This window comes from Camelus bactrianus, chromosome 24 (assembly GCF_048773025.1).
Source record: "Camelus bactrianus isolate YW-2024 breed Bactrian camel chromosome 24, ASM4877302v1, whole genome shotgun sequence".
Lineage (NCBI taxonomy): Eukaryota > Metazoa > Chordata > Mammalia > Artiodactyla > Camelidae > Camelus > Camelus bactrianus.
Genome location: NC_133562.1, coordinates 5,999,791 through 6,019,576, shown reverse-complemented (window position 1 = coordinate 6,019,576; position 19,786 = coordinate 5,999,791). Strand labels below are relative to the sequence as shown.

At 33.8% G+C, this 19,786-nt stretch overlaps 1 protein-coding gene across 1 annotated transcript in view; it reads left to right on the top strand.

The window, feature by feature from the left end:
• Window positions 1–19,786, top strand: part of SMCHD1 (structural maintenance of chromosomes flexible hinge domain containing 1) — a 114,890-nt gene that overhangs the window by 63,664 nt on the left and 31,440 nt on the right. The window contains exons 26-34 of the mRNA XM_074352512.1: window positions 301–449; window positions 1,384–1,472; window positions 2,075–2,193; window positions 5,055–5,222; window positions 7,697–7,822; window positions 9,844–9,923; window positions 10,157–10,314; window positions 11,592–11,707; window positions 12,542–12,606. Of these exons, the coding sequence (XP_074208613.1) occupies window positions 301–449; window positions 1,384–1,472; window positions 2,075–2,193; window positions 5,055–5,222; window positions 7,697–7,822; window positions 9,844–9,923; window positions 10,157–10,314; window positions 11,592–11,707; window positions 12,542–12,606 (1,070 nt within the window). The remainder of the gene's footprint in view (window positions 1–300; window positions 450–1,383; window positions 1,473–2,074; window positions 2,194–5,054; window positions 5,223–7,696; window positions 7,823–9,843; window positions 9,924–10,156; window positions 10,315–11,591; window positions 11,708–12,541; window positions 12,607–19,786) is intronic.

Genomic DNA, 19,786 nt, shown 5'->3' with positions numbered 1-19,786 from the left:
TGATTTATATATTATTATTACCACAGTGATAATCTTGTGGGAAAATGCTAAAGAAATGACAAGGATATTTATTTTATTGCATTGAAAGATACGGCAACATTAACAGCAAAGACAAAGAAGGAGATACTTTCATCATAGTAATATCTGAACCACCATCATTTCTGTTCATATAAGACCTTTCTTTTTCCTTGGAGCTGGGGAGTGTGGGTTATAATGAAGAGTCTTTAGTAAGATAAGTGGCAGTAGGAGGGCATTAGATTAAGCTTTATATTATTCTTAAGTACATGATTTTTCTCCTAGGTTAATTGGACTCCTGAGATTAACAAAGAACATTTGCTACAGGGTCTGCTTCCTGATGTGCAAGTACCAACATCTGTAAAAGATATGCGCTATTGCCAGGTTTCATTCCAAGATGATCATGTGTCTTTGGAAAGTGCATTTACAGTAAGGTTTGTGGGCATATTGCATTTTGAGATATCTCAAAATTCATCATATGGCAACAAAAGTACTTTTCTCCAGATCACACATGTTGTTGCTTTTTAATGTACACATTTTCACAGGTTTTAAATAAAGCTTCACTGAAGAGATAGTGACTAATTCTTAACATCACTGTAACTCCTGCTTAATTGGCCCTCTGGTGTCTGTAAGAACTAGAACTTTCATTAAAAGAAAACCCTCCTAGGACAAGCAACAGTGAAAACACCTGCAAAATGACAAAAACATGAAAAATACAAAAGATAACAGTGTGATCGATCAGTCAGTGTGGTGTTCAGAAGGAAGAATTCTTTCATTGGTTAGTGATGATTTTCAAAGTTGAGTCCACCTGGTAGAAAAAGGAAAGACTGAAGTAAAAATAGGGAAAACTCATCTTTCACCTTTGCCTCTCAGTTCCTTGGCAACCTCTGTTTCAATGACCTTTTCCTATTTGATTCCTCTACCCATTTCTGTACTATTCCAATGCTTAGAATAGTTCCATGTTTGAGATAAAATTGTCAAATGTACGACTCTTCAGCCAGGACCAAATCTCTTGATGAGCCCTTCTTACTGACCCATTTGTTTTCCTTCTCAGTGCTCTCCTGTCTGGCTTCCTTTTAATCCAGCAGAGATACTATGATCTAACACTTGTGTATTTATTTATTTATTTATTTATTTATTTATTTATTTTTGGTCAGTATTCTCTACTATCTTTGCCAGCTATCTTTTCTCTATTTCCTTTTGTGTCAATAGCAATGTTATATAGATTACGGTATTTGGAGAGGGTGTTACTATATTTAAGTTTTAGAAAATGAATGTTATATGTATTTCTTTTTAGCATATTGAAACTAATTTTTTTCTACAATGAATTGTGTAAGTAAGGCCTTTTAACTTATTAACCATTTTCAGACCACTTCCTGATGAACCTAAACATCTAAAATGTGAATTAAAAGGTGGAAAAACAGTACAGATGGGCCAAGAGCTTCAAGGAGAAATAGGTTGGTATGGCCTGCTTCCTTTCTTTAAAGCACTTCTGTAATACGTCCTTACATTCTTGTTTTGGCTTATATAATCTGAATGGAAAGCTTTGGATTTATATACAATGACTGTTTTAAAATCCACCATTGGGAAGATTGAAGTATTTTCACTATCTTTGCCCATGCTGACCTGTGAAATCAGTTTGGCAAAAATAATATGTTGAAAAAAATGTTGACTTTTGTTATAAATAATAATAGTAATAGTTAATATCACGAATGTAAAGTAAATACATTAGTGACTTTATATGTATCCTGTATTTTTCTTACATCAAGAATATTACATAATACTAAATTATTTCCTTCAAATATTAATGATAAAAATTTGATTAACATCAGCATCATGTTAAATATATCTATATGAGTGTACTTACGTTAATATTTGACATTTTTATAGTGATTATAAAAGAAACAAGTATAGTTACTGTTTTACAAGAAATATGCTAGAAAACAAAGTTAGAATGAGTTTCTAAGTATAATTTTAATGAAGTGTGTTAAGTGTATTTATGGCTGTTTGTATCTTATTAAAACACAGTTAAAATTAAACATCCTCCCCCTTTTTATAGTTGTAATAGTTACAGATCAGTATGGAAATCAGATTCAAGCATTTTCTCCAAGTTCTTTGTCTGCCTTGGGAATTGCTGGAATTGGACTTGATAGCTCACATTTGAAGACTACTTTTCAGGTATGTCTCTTCTCTGTAATAGCTATTCCATTCAGCTTATATATAACAAAAAGATTGGGGAGAACAAAAATAAGAGATTTTATTTCAGTGTTTACAATGAAAAATTACAAAAGGCATTAAAATAAGTTTATTAATGAAAAATGTTGAACATATGCAAAAATAGGATAAATAGTGTAAGTAATGCCCATGATCCCATGAGTCAGCTTTCAGCATTCATCAGTCCCCTCTTACCATATCACTTCGAAGCACATTCCACGGATCATATCACTTCATCCTTACATATTTTGATATGTATATAAAGGTAGTTTTTCATGTAAAAACTATTTCAATAAAATTTCTTGGTGTTATGTCTGTGCATTAAATAGCAAACCCTGAGAGAAAACTAGTTGTGAAAGTTTGCAGCTGTGCAGTTAATTGAGATTAGCTTGAAAAATAAGAACCCTGGTGGAATTATTTCAGTTTAAAACGAGCATGCAAACACAATGTATTCCTCTTGGAGAGATTAAAGACAGCTTTTGAGAAAAGAAGATGTTGCAAGTGAGCCTTCAAGGAACCTGCCAGGCTAGAGTAGATCAGAAAGGAGGAGTTCTAAGGCCCAAGTAAAGTTGAATCCATTTAGGGCATTTAATGATTTTTAAAAGTCTTCTTCAGTTTGGAGCCTCCATTACACCTTTTACCTGACAGAATAATCACAAGAGTAACCTCCTTGTTGCCCTTCCTAACTGGAGTTTCTATTTCCACTAACCTGTTAATGCTCTTACTTTCCAGTTTCCAGAAACACCCTGTTTCACTGTATCTTAGCCCTGCTCAGGAACTCTTAATGGTGCTTTGTTTACTGTAAGAGATGAGGTTTGCTCTTTGACTTTCAGGTTCTTCCGCTGTCTGACTTCACCTTTTTTGCAGATGATAACTGTGTTCCCACTGAAGGGCACGAACAATTTCTGCTTCCTGTCACTTTTTGCAGACTCCCATCTTCATTCACAAATTACTTCTAAATTGTGACCTGACTTCCTACATCTTGTTTTCCCTAACTGTTAGATTCCCATTAGCATGTAAACATGCTATAATATCTCATCTTAAACCCGACTCCCCACCTGCTTCCATCCCCCCCAAAAAAACCCACGATTTCCTTTGGTCCTGAATCCCTGTCCTCTTAACTGCCCTCTTTCTCTTCTCCTTGTTGTAGTACAACTTCTTAGAAGAGTTCTGTAAACTCTGTTTTTACATTCTTTACTGTCATTCCCAGACAAGCCACTACCATCATGTTTTTCTGCCCTGTACCACCTGACCAAATCCAGTGTCAGTTTTCAGTTCCCATCCTCTGGTCCCCCATCAGACCTATGAGCATTCTGTGCTATAGAGTTGGACTCCCCCTCCTTGGGATGGCCTGAAATGCCCCATAGTGCTCCGCCACAGCACAGCCTCACACGTCTCTCCTCCTGTGGCTCATCTTTCAGCCAGATTAACTTTCTTTGTCAATGCTGCTGTTTTACAACTAAGGGATACTATCTTGACTGACTTTCAAACAAACAATAGGAGTCTATCCCTAGTCTCTGCAGAGAGAAAACGGAACCTTATGGGGTTTTTTTGAAACCAAAGTTGTTTTTAAAAAACACTATTTTTAAAGTTTTTTTTTAAATTAAAAAGTACTTTTAATACGTCATTGTTTCTTAAAATCTTTTCCACATCTGCATAAAATATACTGCTCTTCTGAAGTACATTCCACTGATAATTTTAGCATTAGACCTTAGAGGGTGCCTTTCAGAATTTTGTACTTAATTCTGTTTATACTTACCTGCAATTTATAAATGCATATGCAAATGTTATTTTCAAGATTTGGAGTAAAACCAGAAAAACTTTCAACATTACTTAAGACATCACCTCTTTAAAAGAGCATTTGGTGTTTCACTATTAAATGTGGAATTCTACATTAGACTTTATGTATTTTGAACATTCAGTATGTTGTACTAATGAAAATTTGTTTTGTAAATGAAAAAAATTCCCCTGCAATTAATGTGGGTTTTTCAGGAGATTAATTTTGATTATTTTGCAATATATTTTTACAGAAAATCTTCTACAAGCAGTTGTTTCAGGTCATAAGACATGACATTTTAATTCTGATTTTTAAAATCTGATGGAATAGGTTTGTAGTTAGTGGAAATTTAAGATGATGAAATCATTAGGGGGTCTCTGTTAAAATGCAGATACCACTATGCTTATGCCAGTACGGAATCAGTTTATGTATTTCAGTCACTTTGCAAATATTACAGACTAGTTTCATTGGTATCTATTAATATGATGTGTTAGGCATTCTAAGTACCAGATTGAGTAATGACAAGTCAGCTCCTGACTTCTCACAGGTTATCTTGTAATGGGGAGAGCATATAAAGGTAAGAAATGAGTGTTAAGAAGAAGAGTCAAATGGGCTATGACATAAGGTGGTCATGGAAGACCCCTCTGATTAAGGTGTTCTGTGTGCAGAACCTAAAGAAAAGCCTTGTTGGTAAAGAATGTTGCAAACAGAGGGAAGGAGCAAGTGCAAAGGGTTGTTGGGCGAGCATGTGCCTGGCTGTTTGGGGAACAGAAAGGAGACAGTGCAGGTGTGAATAAGAGGGAAATCAGGGCAAGATCAGGTAAAAGAACAGAGCTGGAACCTTCTAGATTTCTCCCTCAAGAGAAATTTTTTCTTCTCTCAAGGAAATGAAATTCATGGCACACCAGTATTGGCATATGTACAAGTTACTTGCCATTGTTTTACTGGAAACACATCTGCATGTACATGGATTAGTGACAACATCTTTCATTTTTCTGAAAACTAAACATTATCTCCCTGTTTTTTCTCAATATGCTTTCCTCTCTAGGAAAATACACAAAGTATAAGTGTAAGAGGCATCAAATTTATTCCAGGTCCTCCTGGAAATAAGGATCTTTGTTTTACTTGGCGTGAGTTTTCTGACTTCATTCGAGTGCAGCTAATTTCTGGCCCACCAGCTAAACTTCTCCTTATAGACTGGCCAGAATTAAAGGAGGTAAGTAACTTCCTGCCTTGTTGGAAAGAATTGAACACCACATGGCTTATTGCCTTCAGAATGTCAGTAGATTAAAATAGATACGTTTTGTTGTTGAAGTAACAACAACTAACAATAGTAACAATAACAAAAGGACAAAGTAATACGAATCATAATACTTCATTATTTAATTCATCACTGTGCTCACATTTGTTCAACAAATACTGTAGTACTTCAGATCCTAAGAACTTTATTATAGAAATTTTTAAACATGCATAAAATTAAAAATATAATGAACCCCCAGTTTCAACAGTTACTGATTTTTGCTAATTTTATTTCATTGTTCTCTCTCACTGACTTAGAAAAAAACTTTTTGCTAGAATTTTAAAAAGCATACCAGATACCAAGTCATTCATTATATCCATAAAAACTTCAGTATACCTTCCAGTGCAAATAGTTAAATCTTAAATAGTAATTTTGCAAATGTCTATCAAATCTGTTACCTTTGAGTTTTTGTTAAAATTTTTAGAATTCTAATTTTAAAATGTTCACTTTCTGGCATTCCATTACAGCGTAGGAAGGCCTAATCTGTTGGTATGAAAACTTACATTTTTTTCTAAAGGAAAATGATCTCAACATGACCATGGTAGTAGATGAAATTATCCCATAAAGCAGCTGATCACTTTAGAAAAGCTTACATATCTATCCTTTACTTTGAGATTGCCCTTTTTGATTTGTGAGTTTAAAAAAAACAGCTAAACCAGTATGTCAGTGTCCTTCAAAAAGTTTTTTTCCATAACAGTGTCTTGACTGACGAGTTTCACGGAAAAACTAGTGTACTTATTCTTATCTGGAAGCACATATACTACGTAAATTAATGCATTTTTTTGTACCTAATGATGTCAGAATTTGTTGACTATGTCATGGAATAATTGTGTACCTTTGAAGTGGAAAGAATCTTGACACATGCATCTCTTCATATGGTTTTGTAGGAGTGGATTATCAAAAATAATGATAGCTTGTGAACTCAAAAATTCATTACAAGATTTGCAGATACCATAGAAATCCAGAAGGTTTAAAAATAAAACCTAAAACTAATTTCTGATTCTGTTAAGAGATACATTAAATGTAGATAAGACTGAAAACATAATCATTGAATATCTGGTTTCCTAGAATTTTCTAATTTAACTCTTGATCTATCTTCCCCTCACAGGATATTAAATAGAAAAAGAGAACCGATTTAACACCTAAACATGATAAATAGGAAAACATAAATACATAAGTATATGTATATTCTCTCATTTAATCTTCAACAACATTATCATATATTATCATTCTTTATAAATGAGGAAACTGAAATTCTTAAATGTTAAATTATAGGACAATATTAAAAAGTGGCAGAGGGCAGATTTTTATTCATGAACATTTGATTTTGGATATTTCCTTTCCCCACTATTTTGCAGAAAAATTTTTGACTAACACCTTGGGCTACAAAGTTATTTACTGAAAGATATTTGTTAAAAGTAGTTACTATTTGATGGATAGACAATTAATGTGACTAGGAATGTGTCTACATTTAGAAACATAAGCACTGTTTTATATTCAAGCTTTTTATAAACTTTGGCAGATAGAGTATATATTGTCTATCCATGAAAATTTTTTAGTAGTCAAGCATTTAAACTAAACCAGCTTCAAGGGTATTGTTTTTTAAAAAACATAAAGTTCTATCCATAACATTTTATTAATTTTTCTCCTACTTTTAGCAGCCTCATAATCTAATTTGGTAACCAACTACCTCAGGTAAGGTGAGGGACGAAAGAAGCAGAGGCAGCGTTATTAATAGGAGAGAGGTGATAAATCAGCTTTTTCGCTAGTTCTCTCCCATCTTCTATTTTTTTTAACTTTTAAAATCTGACACAGAGGATTGGACTTTAACAGGTTTCTTGCTTGACAGTGTGTTTCCTTTGATATATCCAGTATTAATATGTCTGCCTGCAAATTCCTAGAATTACACAGGCCTTACATGAAGTAAGGGAAAAGCAGGAAGCATTTTAAGCCAACAAAACAGTGTAGATTATCAGTGACTAGTCCCATTTAACCAAAAGCTGGAAAGCTGTGCATTTCATTACTGCTTCATGTAGACTGGCAGAGTGCTGACAATTGACGGAGGAGTTAAGTGTAGACAGTGCTAAATATGAGAACCTAAGATAAGCTTCTGTTTCTATTGAAGTCCTTCTAATATGTAATTTTTGGAATTCTTAACTGGCTCTAGAAGGCAGTAGTGTCAAATGCTATTTTTCCTTTTATCAAAGTATGTCTATGAGAAGAGGATCAATTGTGACAATGTAATTGACTTTCACAAGTTTATTTTAATTGATGAAAAGCTATTTGTGACTAGAAGAGATAAATTAAGTGATTGTTTTAAAAGTATAAAAATAGTAATCATATTGTTTGGCACATATGTTTTAGTGTTTGTTAAAATATATCTGTTTTAGTCCATCCCAGTGATTAATGGAAGAGAATTACAGAATCCTCTCATTGTTCAACTTTGTGATCAGTGGGATAATCCAGCACCTGTGCCACAGGTTAAAATAAGTCTTGTAAAAGCTAACAATTTAAAGGTAAGGTTTTTTTCTTTATATATATATATATATATTTTTATTATTGGAGTAGAGTCAGTTTACAATGTTGTGTCAATGTAAAGGTAAGTGTTAAATGTTCTTAAATAATTTTCTTACTTAAAATTGTGGCTTTCATTCTCAGGGAATGTCTTTAGCTGTCACATTTCTCTATTTTTTTTTTCCTTCAGAAATATAGTCTTATATAATCTTTATTATTAGTTTAAATCAACCTAAACTTTTTTATAGTTATTTTGAGGAAGTATAGTTTGTATCTTGAAAAAAGTGTAACAAGGGGTAATGTTCTGAGTGTTTATTACATAATACCAATAATATTTAGATTTCACATTATGATGAATAGATAATTTTGACAAGGGAAATGAAAGCAGATACAGTGGCTTGCAGTATGGGTTATGGAACAGGTTTTATTGGGGAAATTTACAAGCTCTGAGGGTAAGCAGAAAGAGTCATGTGAATACCAGTACTCTCCTACCTTTTGGAGAGCTACCAAGGTCTGGGCATAGCTATTGGACCTATACTGGGTTGTGTGCTAGGGAATTCGGCAAGCATGAACATGGCCTTGTAATGTTTGGGTACATACATGAAGTCCAAGATTAGGTACCAGCTGTTTCCATGAGTATTAGGATAGCTGGCTTAGGATCTAGCAGGGGCTTTGAATGCCTGGTACAAAGTTGGAGGCCCTTCTGCGAGGGGAAAGGGGAAGAAGCTGCCAGTCCTTTGCAGAGTTGTATTTTGACAAGTCTCTTCTTTTGGTTGAAGGGAATTCATTTGTCTCAGCCAGGTTGTTGCCAGGCAACACGGAAGAGAGCTCCTGGGATTGTATTCAGCCGGACTTGGGCATTCCTCCACATTTTATAATTTTAGAGAATGGGAACAGTTTATATTATGTAAATACACAATTTTCTTGAAATTAATCCATTAGTTCATTAAGAATTCCAGTAGGAATTTACCAGGACCCAACAAGTTGATTTTAAAAGCCATAAAGGAGGTTAAAGTGCCAAGAATGACTTGTGATCCACGTGGATTTGTTTTCAAAGTAAAGTAATCAGGGTCAGAGGTCTTATGCCTGTCAAAAAAGACTGCAATATTGCTGCTATATAGCATAAAATAGAAGACTTACCTCTCTGGCTTAGCCACAAAGATTTAGGACTAGATGGAAGAAATACTTTGAGAAAGATGGGTTGAGAGAAGATGGATTGGAAGATAAGTGAGACAGGTACAAATACAGGACTTTTAGTATTTCAGTTACTCCTTCTCATTTTTGTCTCACCAGCTGTTGCATTCTTTGTCTGCATAATTACCTAATCTTTAAGTTCTTTTAAATAGAAATTAGGCATTAGGGTTTAGGGGAGAGTCTGATATACTGCTGCCATTTACTGCAGATAGACTTTCGTTCTTAATGCTTGCTTCTGGGAGAGTGATTATTTTCTACACCAAATAAGAGTATGATCTAGATTTTAGAGAAGCATCTGCAAAAGGCTGACTCTTCTAACCAATGATTAGGAAATGTGGCCACTGATTCCAAGTTACTTGAAAGTAAAAACTTGGTTATCACTACAAAGGTAATATTGCAACAAAGATTTTAAAAGCACATCTGAGTAAATGTCCTAAGAGAAAGATGACATAACAATGGATATAGTATTATGCCGTGACTTATAATTATGTATGTATATTTGTTTATTTCTCCTGTGCTGTCTCCCACAACCCCCCAGTTTTGGAATACACCTTCATTGTTTGTATGACCAAACTTCACTTGGTACATCAGTGGTATTGAAACAGTGAACATTGAATTCTGCAAGATCGTAATTGAAATACATGAAATTCTAGTTTAATTGATCAGTATGTGTGATGCCTTTGGATTATGTGATCACAATATTATTTCAGTTCAAATTAGAAAATTTTAGATTTTAGAAGTGTGTGCAAATAGAGGTTTTTAAATAGTAATAGAAGAAAAGAATTTGATTCCTAGAATTTTCTAATTAACTGTTTTGTTTTGCTTCCAGCTCACTCCTTCAAACCAACAGCATAAAACTGATGAAAGGGGCAGGGCTAATTTGGGAGTGTTCAGTGTTTATGCTCCTAGGTAAGAACTGAAAGTTTGATAGTTATTGGTATTATAGAAATTGATTTTTTGTTATTACTTGATGAAGTTGAGTAATAGCTAGCCTTCTACTTAGTGTTAGTCAGGAGTTGGAACTGACAGGATTAGAGAGGTTTCCTAAATGAGTTAAACTTTGTATAAATTGTCTTAGAATTTTTAGTTATAACTAATGCAGTTTAAACCCCTTTCTCCCCTTCCCCCTTTTTTCTTTTTAGAGGAGAACATATCATGCAGGTTAAAGCCATCTATAACAAGAATACTATAGAAGGACCTATAATTAAGTTAATGATTCTTCCAGACCCTGAAAAACCCATTCGTCTCAATGTTAAATATGACCAAGATGCTTCCTTTTTAGCAGGGGGTAGTTTCACCGGTGAGTAATTCACAGTTTTAAAATACATTTGTAGTGACAGTCTGCTTTTACATTAGTGGAATAAATAATTTATCCCAAGTGTTCAGCATGATAAAAAAGCAATCATGTTATGGCTTTTTAAATGGCAAGAAAAGTACATTTGACTTAGGTATATCTTCCCTCACCCCTATATCCTACATTCCTTTAATGGTTAAGAATGAATTAAAAGTTCATACATAAACTGATAGCTTAAGGTAATTCAGTTTGTGTTTGTTCTTTCACTGAATTGTGAAATTCTGCAGAAGTGTGAACTGCTAAATGTCAAGAACTGTACGAGTATGTTCTCCTAAATACGGTGCAATGTTGAACCAAACAGAACTGAGACTGTTCAACTTACTTTGGATGGAAATACATCACATCACAATTTATGATTAAAGATATTTCAGAACAAACATATGCTAAATACCTACTAATGTCCATCCACTATACTGGGCTCTTAGTTCCAGTGAGTATGACAGTTTTCAGTGAATTCAGTCTAATGTAGGAGACAATCAACTAAGCAAATGATTTCAGTGTAATATGGCACGTACCAAATCAATAGGAAATAGTATTTGCTTTATAGAGGTAATATTCTTGAAGACTTTGGTTTTCTTGAATGGATGAATTCATATTCATAGTTACAGGAAGTGAAAGAAGCAGACCAGAAAGTTTCAATTGAAATATTAACGATAATTTTAAATAATTAAGTTACATATATACATAACCTTTGTACTTGGAGTTTGAAATCTGTTAGGGGAGATAAGACCTATTTCTTGTGATTAAAAAACTGACAGGTAACAAGTGAATATTACAGATGATAAGTATATGGGGACTATTATACATAATAATAGTTTAGCTACCATATGCTATTGAAAATCATAAAAGAAGGTAAACATTGCATTCTCAGAATACATAAAGCGTGTAGATTTGTAACTGTTTGGCCTATTCTAGGTTGCTGAGTACCCACAGTCCAACCCTTTTGATCTTGCATGGCAGACTGTGACAGTAAGACAAAGGACTGTTGATGGCAGAGATGTATTTATTAGATTTCTGTGGGAAATTTAGCACTAGAGAGTTATCTGTCATGATTAATAACTTCTATGAACAAACTGTTGGGGAAGACTAAAGAATAGTTTTATTTCTCCATCAGAATTTTATTAACGTTTAAACAAGATGTATGCCCTAAGACATAAAATTATTTAGCCAAATCCACTAATTGAACTAGAAAGAAAATAATTTTTTAATGTTCACCATTACAGATTTTATGATTACTGTTATTTCTGAAGATGACAGTATCATTAAAAATATTAATCCAGCACGTATTTCCATGAAAATGTGGAAACTGTCTAACAGTGGGAACCGGCCACCAGCAAATGTGAGTCATAGAAAGCATTTCAGAAATTAAAAATAGCTTATATTTACCATAAAATTATATGTAATTTAATGTAAAAATGCAGTGTGTCAATACTGGAGAGCTAGAAAGTAACTCATTCCATCACTTGGGATTTTAAAAAAATACATCAGAGTATTATTCAAAATTATATCTGGGAGAACAGTAGCACAAGGCAAAAAAAACCACTGAATATCACAATGAGGTAATACAGAAAGAGATGTGATTGAAAGAGACATGATGGATAGAATGCAGAGTAAAGGAGCATAGAGTGGAGAGAACAGTTTGAGAGTCTAAAGCAGCGTAGTCCAGTAGAAATACAACACTAGCCACAGATGATGTTTAACTAGTAGCCACATTAAAAGTGCAAAAAGAAAAAAGTAAAATTAATTTTAATATAGTTTTAGCCTAATATGTCAAAAATAACCATTTCAACATGAACTCAGTATTTTAAAATTTGCTAATGATACTTTACTTTCTTGTACCAAGTCTTTGAAATTTGATATATATTTTATGCTTACAACCCCAATAAGCTGTTATCTTAAAATTATGTTACCACTGTAACGATCTGTTGTGTGTCCTTTAATGACTGTGTATCTTTCCACTGTGAGTAATCTCACTATGGTGTCATACATGCATTGTAAAGGGGTGTGTGTGTGTGTGTGTGTGTGTGTGTGTGTGTGTGTGTGTGTGTGTGTATTTATCAATCCTAATGTGATCTGGATTCACATTTGATGAAGGTAACATAAATTTTCATCCTCAATACACTGTGTTAACTTTGTGATTTATCGCTCCCCACTTCTTTCCTACTTCTTCTAGGCAGAAACATTTAGCTGTAATAAAATAAAAGATAATGACAAGGAAGATGGCTGCTTCTACTTCAGGTATTTCTCAAATCATTTCATTTTTTTTTACATTTTTTTGTTACAGAGTTAATCATCCTTGGCAACATTTGCCTTCTCAGCTAGAGTAGGGAAAAATAATTCATGATTGAATACAAGATGTTAATATCTCCTAATTTTTTGGTCAGGAAATTTTTTGAAAAAATGTTTTATTTGTCTGTAAACATTGTAAAAAGGTTTTGGGAAAGACTGTTGTGATAGATACACTTGCTTTCAAAACTATCAAAAGCAGCAGAGGAATTACGTTGTCAGAGCACTTTATAATATCTTATTTTATAGGGATTTCTATAATTCTAAACTTAAGATTTTACAGAGTAAAAAAGCTGAACTAGTGTTTTATTAACTATTTGACTTTGAGTGTTGCTTCTTTTTTCTGGACCTGTACTTTGAAATCTGAAAAATTGTTTTGAATAGATGATGTCTAAGGTTTCTTTACTTATTTATTAGAAATGTCTTTTTTGCTTTTGGACTAATAATTGCTTTGTTTTATTTCTTTAAATATATTAGTCTCTTAAGCCTAGTATAGAAAACAGAAGATATAATTGTAAACCGTTGTTAACGTTACTATCAGCATTTACAATTGCGTGTGTATTTACCTTCATTGAGATCTTTATTTTTACGTGTGGCTTTAAGTTACTGCCTATATTTCTTTCATTTAACCTTACAGGACCCTCTTAAACATTTCTTCTGGCCCAAGTCTCGTGGTAATAAACTCCTTTAGCTTTTGTTTATCTGAGAATGTCGTGATTTCTCCTCTACTTTTGAGGGACAAAAAAGTAAAGTTTTTTTAGTTTTGCTGGATGTAGGATTCTTGGTTGACTGTTTCTTTCTTTTAGGACTTTGAAAACATTGACCCACAGCCTTCTTGCTTCCAAACTGTCTGATGAGAAAGCTGATCACCTTATTAATGATCCCTTGTATGTAATAGATTCACCTTTCTCTTGCTGCTCTCAATATTCTCTCTTTTTTATCCTATGAAAGTTTGATAATGTGTCTTGGTGTGGGTCTCTTTGAATTTATCTTACTTAGAATTCCTTGAGCATCTTGGATATTTATGTTCATGTCTTTCATCAAACTAGGGAAGTTTTCGCCCATTCTTCAATATTCTCTCTGCCCTCCCCTTCTCTCTTTTCTCCTTGAACTCCCACGATGTGTTTATTGGTGCACTTGGTGATGTGTCAGGTGATGTCCTTAGGCTCACTTCACTTTCCTTCAGTCTCTTTTCTTTTTGTTCCTCAGACTGTAATTTCCACTGTCTTATCTTCAAGTTCGCTAATTCTTCCACCTGCTCAAATCTGCTTTTCAATACATGAAGTAAAATTCTCACTTCAGTTATTGTACTTTTCAGCTCTAGAATTTGTTTTTGGTTTAAGTTTTCTAATCTCTTTATTGGTATTTCCTTTTTTTTCATACATGATTTTCTTGACATTTTTCACATCTCCCTTTAGTTCTTTGAGGATCTTTAAGGTAGTTGTTTTAAAGTTTTTGTCTAGTATATTAGCTACCAGGTGTTTTTCAGGGACAATTTTGATTGGCTTATTTTTTCCCTTCAATGGCCCATACTTCTCCATTTCTTTGTTTGCCTTGTGATTTTGTTGTTGTTGAAAACTTGACATTTGAATCTAATAATGTGGTAACTCTGGTTGAGATTCTTTGCCTTCTCCAAGGTTGCTGGTTATTGTTTTGATTTTTTGTTTGTTCTTTTTTAAATTGTTGTAGGCTGTTTCTCTGCCGCAGATCAGGCTTAAGTGTAAACTTAAGGTCTTTTCGGGTCTTTTCTGAGCCTTTTTCCTGAGCAAGTGAGTTCACTTTCTGATTTTTCCCATATATGCAGTATTTTTTGTTTGTTTGTTTGCTTTTAATGTCCTTTAATGTCTGGCTTCCAAAAAGAGAAAAATGAAGAGGGGCAGGAAAGAGTGCTGGCCCTTTAAATCCTCCTAGGAGTTGCTTAATCTGGAGGATATAGGTCTTGGAATGTTGTGGGTTGGTGCAGTAACAGTGGCTGCTAGCATTTTTGTTGTAACTCTGTAATCAGAAACAGCAAACAGAATCTGTATTCCCAATATTGGGAGGATAGGGTCCACTTTTGCCTACCCTGGTTCTTGTGAGCGCCATACAGACTGCTCCAGGAACATGTACAGAGCTACCTGCTGTGGGGCTGGGAGGTGGGCAATGAGTAGCTGATACTGTGTATGCTAAGAGCTGAAATTGAGTAAAATTAACTAGAATTTACCATCCAGGTCTTCCGGCTTGCTGGAAGTGGCAAGCCTTCCATAGCCTCCAGGTTTCCAAAATAGATTATACTGGTGCCGTCATTGTCTAGATGGGGAGACAGATTCCTGATGCTACCTACTTCTTGCCATCTTTTCAGAATCCTCTCTAAGGTTTCTCTTATTTTAAAAATTATTCAAATCATCAGTAGGTTCAGAATGTTCATTATATTAGTTCAGTTCTTTTTCAGACTGACTGTACTGAAGGACTAATTTTTGTTTTTTAAAAAATTTCCAATCTGTCATAGACTGATGGGTTTTGTGTGTGTGTGTGTGTGTGATTTTGTACTTTATTTTTTATTGCGGTATAGGTGATTTACGATGTTGAATTATTTGCAGGTGTACAGCAAAGTGATTCAGTTATATATATCAGTTAAATATATGTATACACATGTATATGTACATTCTTTTTCAGATTCTTTTCCATTATGAGTTATTAACAAGCTACTGAATATAGTTCCCTGTACTGTACAGTAGGTCCTTGTTTTTTACCTTTTTTATGTATAGTAGTTTGTAATATGTTAATCCCAAATTGCCAGTTTATCCCTCCCTCCCTTCATTTTTTTAAAGTTCTTTCAGTGTGCACTTGTCAAGGCAATGTCAGATTACTATATGTGTGTCTAAATACTCTTGAGTTTTCTTTTCTTGTGACAGACCAGTAACAAATACGAAGTTTTAAATATTTGCACACTCACCTGTGAATAATGATGAGGTTTATTACTTTCTAGTCCTTAGACATTTTATTTCTTTTTCTTGCCATACTGCACTGGCTATATCTTACAGTAAAATGTCAAATGGACGTGATAAGAGTGATTATTCTAATATCATTCCCAGTCCAAAGGGGGCGTTTCAGCATTTTACCCATAACTGTGATGTTGGCTTTACGGTTTTTATTTTGGTGTCTCTGTTAGATTGGTCATTTGTAATCATTACTAAAAGAATTATTGTTTATCATGAATTGACATTAGATGATGACATTTCATCATCTGTTGAGGTGATATATAATACTTTTCCTCTTTCTCAGTGTGATAAATTACAGTACATTATTTTTCCGAACGTTCATTTAGCCTACCTTGCATTACTGGAATAAATGCAATTTTATCATGATGTATTACTTCTTTTATATATAAGTGGATTTGTTTTGCTGATATTTTGTTTGGGATTTTTCCATCTACATTAATGGGTCAAGGTTGCCTGGATTTTATGTGTATATATTTTCTTTCCAGGTTTGATATCTAGGTCATGTATGCCTCACAAAAATAATTAGAAGAAGTGATCCCGAAGTCTTAGTTTATTCTCTGGAAGATCTTGTGTAAGAATGTCATCGTTTCTTCCTTAAGTATTTTGTAGATTTCATTAGTGAAGCCATCTGAGCCTGGTGTTTTTTGAGAGAAAGGTGATAGTTATGCATTAATTTTCTTCAAATACAGCAATTACAGAACTATTTGTATTTCTTGTGTCATCTTTGGTCAGTTTTGGTAACTTGTAATCTTCTAAGAATTTTTCAGTTTTATCTAAACTTTCTAATTTGTTGTTCATGATATTTTGTATTGCTTGTAGGATCTGTAGTTCTCTTTTTTATTACAAAGTATGTAACAAATTCATATAGGCAATAGTACTGACATTTTAATTAACTGCTCTCTTTTTCTCTCATGCTTTTCTTTGTCACTGCAATGGTAGCTGACTCTTCATAGCCTAAGAACACAGTAACATACTCTGGTACAGCATAATATATAGTCACTTAGAATGCAGTGTGACTGATGTTGATCTCTCATTCTTGACATCGGTTATTTGAATGTTCTTTTTGTTGTTTATTTAATCTTACCAGGATATTTCAATTTCGTAGGTCTTTTCAAAGAACCTGCTTCTGGCTTTTTAAAACTTCCTGAGATGATTGCTTAGCTCATTTATTTTCACCTATATATACATATATTTGTGTGTCTGTACATACACATGTGTACATAACTAAGTATTCGTATATATGTATATAGAGCTATAAATTTCCATCTGAGCTTGGCTTTAGGAATAGTCACAAGTGTTTTTACATTGTGATTTCATTATTATTTGCATCAAGATATTTTCTAGTTTTCGTTGTGATTTCATCTTCTACCCGTGGCTTATTCAGAAATAGATTGTTTAATTTCTAAATTATGGGATTTTCTTACTCTCTTTTATTTAGTGATTTCTAACTTAATTCCACTGTGGTCAGAGAGCCTACCTTGTATAATTTGAATCCTTTGAAGTTAATTGACATTTGTTTTTATAGTATGTGTATACAGTCAGTATTTGTACATATTCCATGTGGACTAGAAAATGTATACTGCATTTGGAGTACAGTCTTTCATGTTTATTAGGTCAAAGTCTGTAGTCATTTTGTTTGATTTTTCTATCTACATACTGCTATTTCTATATACATACAGAAAAATATGGTCTGCTTTCCTAGCAGTGTGGTAAATCTCCTAGTATGAGTGTGGATTTGCCTATTTTCTCTCAGTTTTGTCAGTGTTTACTTACTCCGTATTTTGAGGCCATTTTATTATTTACTTTCAGACTTAGATTACTGCAATTTCCTGGCAGATTTTTTTTTAATAATTTGTGTTTTAATTGAAAAGTTTAGATACTACATACAATTATGACAGTGCTTGCTTTTGAATCTATTACTATTTTTTATTTAATCCAACTATTCTTATTTTCTATTCCTCATTGACTTGAATTTATGTAAAATTTTTTTCTTTTACTATTTTCTCTTTCTCTCTCTCTCTCTCTCTCTCTTTCAGCATACATAGTTGACATACCAATGTCTAAAAGATAATTCACATTTTGTACCCTCTTCTTGGTCTGTGCATGAATCTTAGAGCACTTAAACTCCATTTTCTCTCTCCCAACTTACTTACCTTTGTTGTGTATATTAAATGCACTAGTGCATTATTATATAGTCAGTGTTCATTTAGATCTACTGACTCATTTATCCTTTCTGTGAACCTTCAAATCACAGCTTTCCTCTGGGATCATTTTCCATCAGAGGAAGTTCCTTTAATATTTTCTAGTGCACAGCTGCTGGTGACAGGTTATCTCAGTTTTACCTGAAAATGTGTTTATTCCAACTTCATATTTGAAAAATGTTTTCCTGGACATAGTTTTCTAGGTTGTCAGTTTCTTTCTTAATAGCACTTTCAGGCCACGCATCACTATCCCATCATCTCTGTTGAGAAATTGATGATCATTCTTAACTGTTGTTATCTTGAAAAGTAATTATTTCTCCTATTTAAATTTTTTTGGGGGGTAGGAGATAATTCAGTTTGTTCGTTTTTATTTTTGGAGGAGGTACTGGGGATTGAACCCAGGACCTCATGCATGCTAAGCATGCACCCTACCATTTGAGCTATAGCCTCCCCCTCAAAGCACACATTTTGCCTTTTTTGTTTGTTTGTTTGTTTTATGGGGGTGTAATTAGGTTTATTTATTTACTTATATTTGGAGAAGGTACTGGGGGTTGAACCCAGGGCCTTGTGCATGCTAAGCATGTGCTCTACCACGTGAGCTCTACCCCCCCACCCCAATGTCTTCTTTTTTGGTTCCTTTGAGTTTGGTTTTCGCCAGTTACATCGGGACATGCATATGTGTGGATTTGTTTTTATTTATCCCATTTGATTTTCACCAGCTTTGAATCTGTGGTCTTTGTTCAGTTCTTTAAAATTGTTAGCCGTTATTTCATCAAATACTGCTTCTGCCTCATTTTTTCCCTCTTCTCCTCCTGACACTCTTAATTACATGCACATTTGTCCTTCTTATAGTATTCTCTCTTAGCCTCTTTGTGCCACATTTTTTTGTGTTTTCATTCTAGATTTTGCTTCTCAACTACCTTCAGTTAATCCCTATTCACTGGTGTCTATTTGCTGTTAAATTCACCTTTGCATTATCCATTTCTGGTTGGTATTTTTAATTTGCTTTTTTTTTTTTTTTAAAGGATCCATTTCGTTGTTGGAATTCTTAGTCTTGTCTTCTATGACTCTGAGCAGTGATCAAAATTAAATCTGTCTAGAGTTCCTTTCAGTCTGTTTTGATTGTCTCATTTCTGTTGGTTTTCATTCTAATTCTTGCCTCTTCATGAATCTGTTTGTTTGGTTTTTACCATACATTTTATTTATGAATATTTGTAGAAATAATATAAAGTCTAAGAAGTTAATCTTTCTCCACATACAGTTTACATTTACTTCTGTCCATTGTCTGAGCCACTAGTGGTCTGTTATCATTTCAGTCCATTTTCAGAGATTGAGATAATTCAAAGCTGAGTTGCTTTTCCCTTGCGATCCTGTCTACTTTAGGTCCACCTCTGCTCCTAGAATGTTCTCCCAGGAGTCAAGCAGCCTTACATATGAAACTCACCTCCCAGAGTCTCCCCACTGTCTTACATCCTGCTGAGTCATTTTTCACTCTGGCTTATGATCTCTCAAACATCTTCAGGCAAATATCTTTTTTAATATGGTTGTCTTCATCAGGAAGGATTGGTCTGCCATTTGGAAGCAGAAGTCTTATTTCATTCTTACTAAAACTTTATTAGGAATTATCCCCAGAGAAACATGGCTTAGAGAAAGGCTACATAATTTTCTCCAAGATTGTGTATATGTTGCAGTGCAGAATATCATTTCAGATATATATTAAAAGCCTTTATTTACTGCGTTATGCCAGTATTTTGAGAATATGAATGACATGCAGAGCCACCTTAGAGATCATGAACCACACTGCACATATCATCCAAGGTATACCGTAGAATGTCATTCAGATAATCATTGTGTTTGTGACCAAAATATTCTACAAGACTGTCTCTTACTAGATACTGTGTTCTTTATTGGTAATTAAATCACAATAAATGTTTAATATAGAGAGAGTTA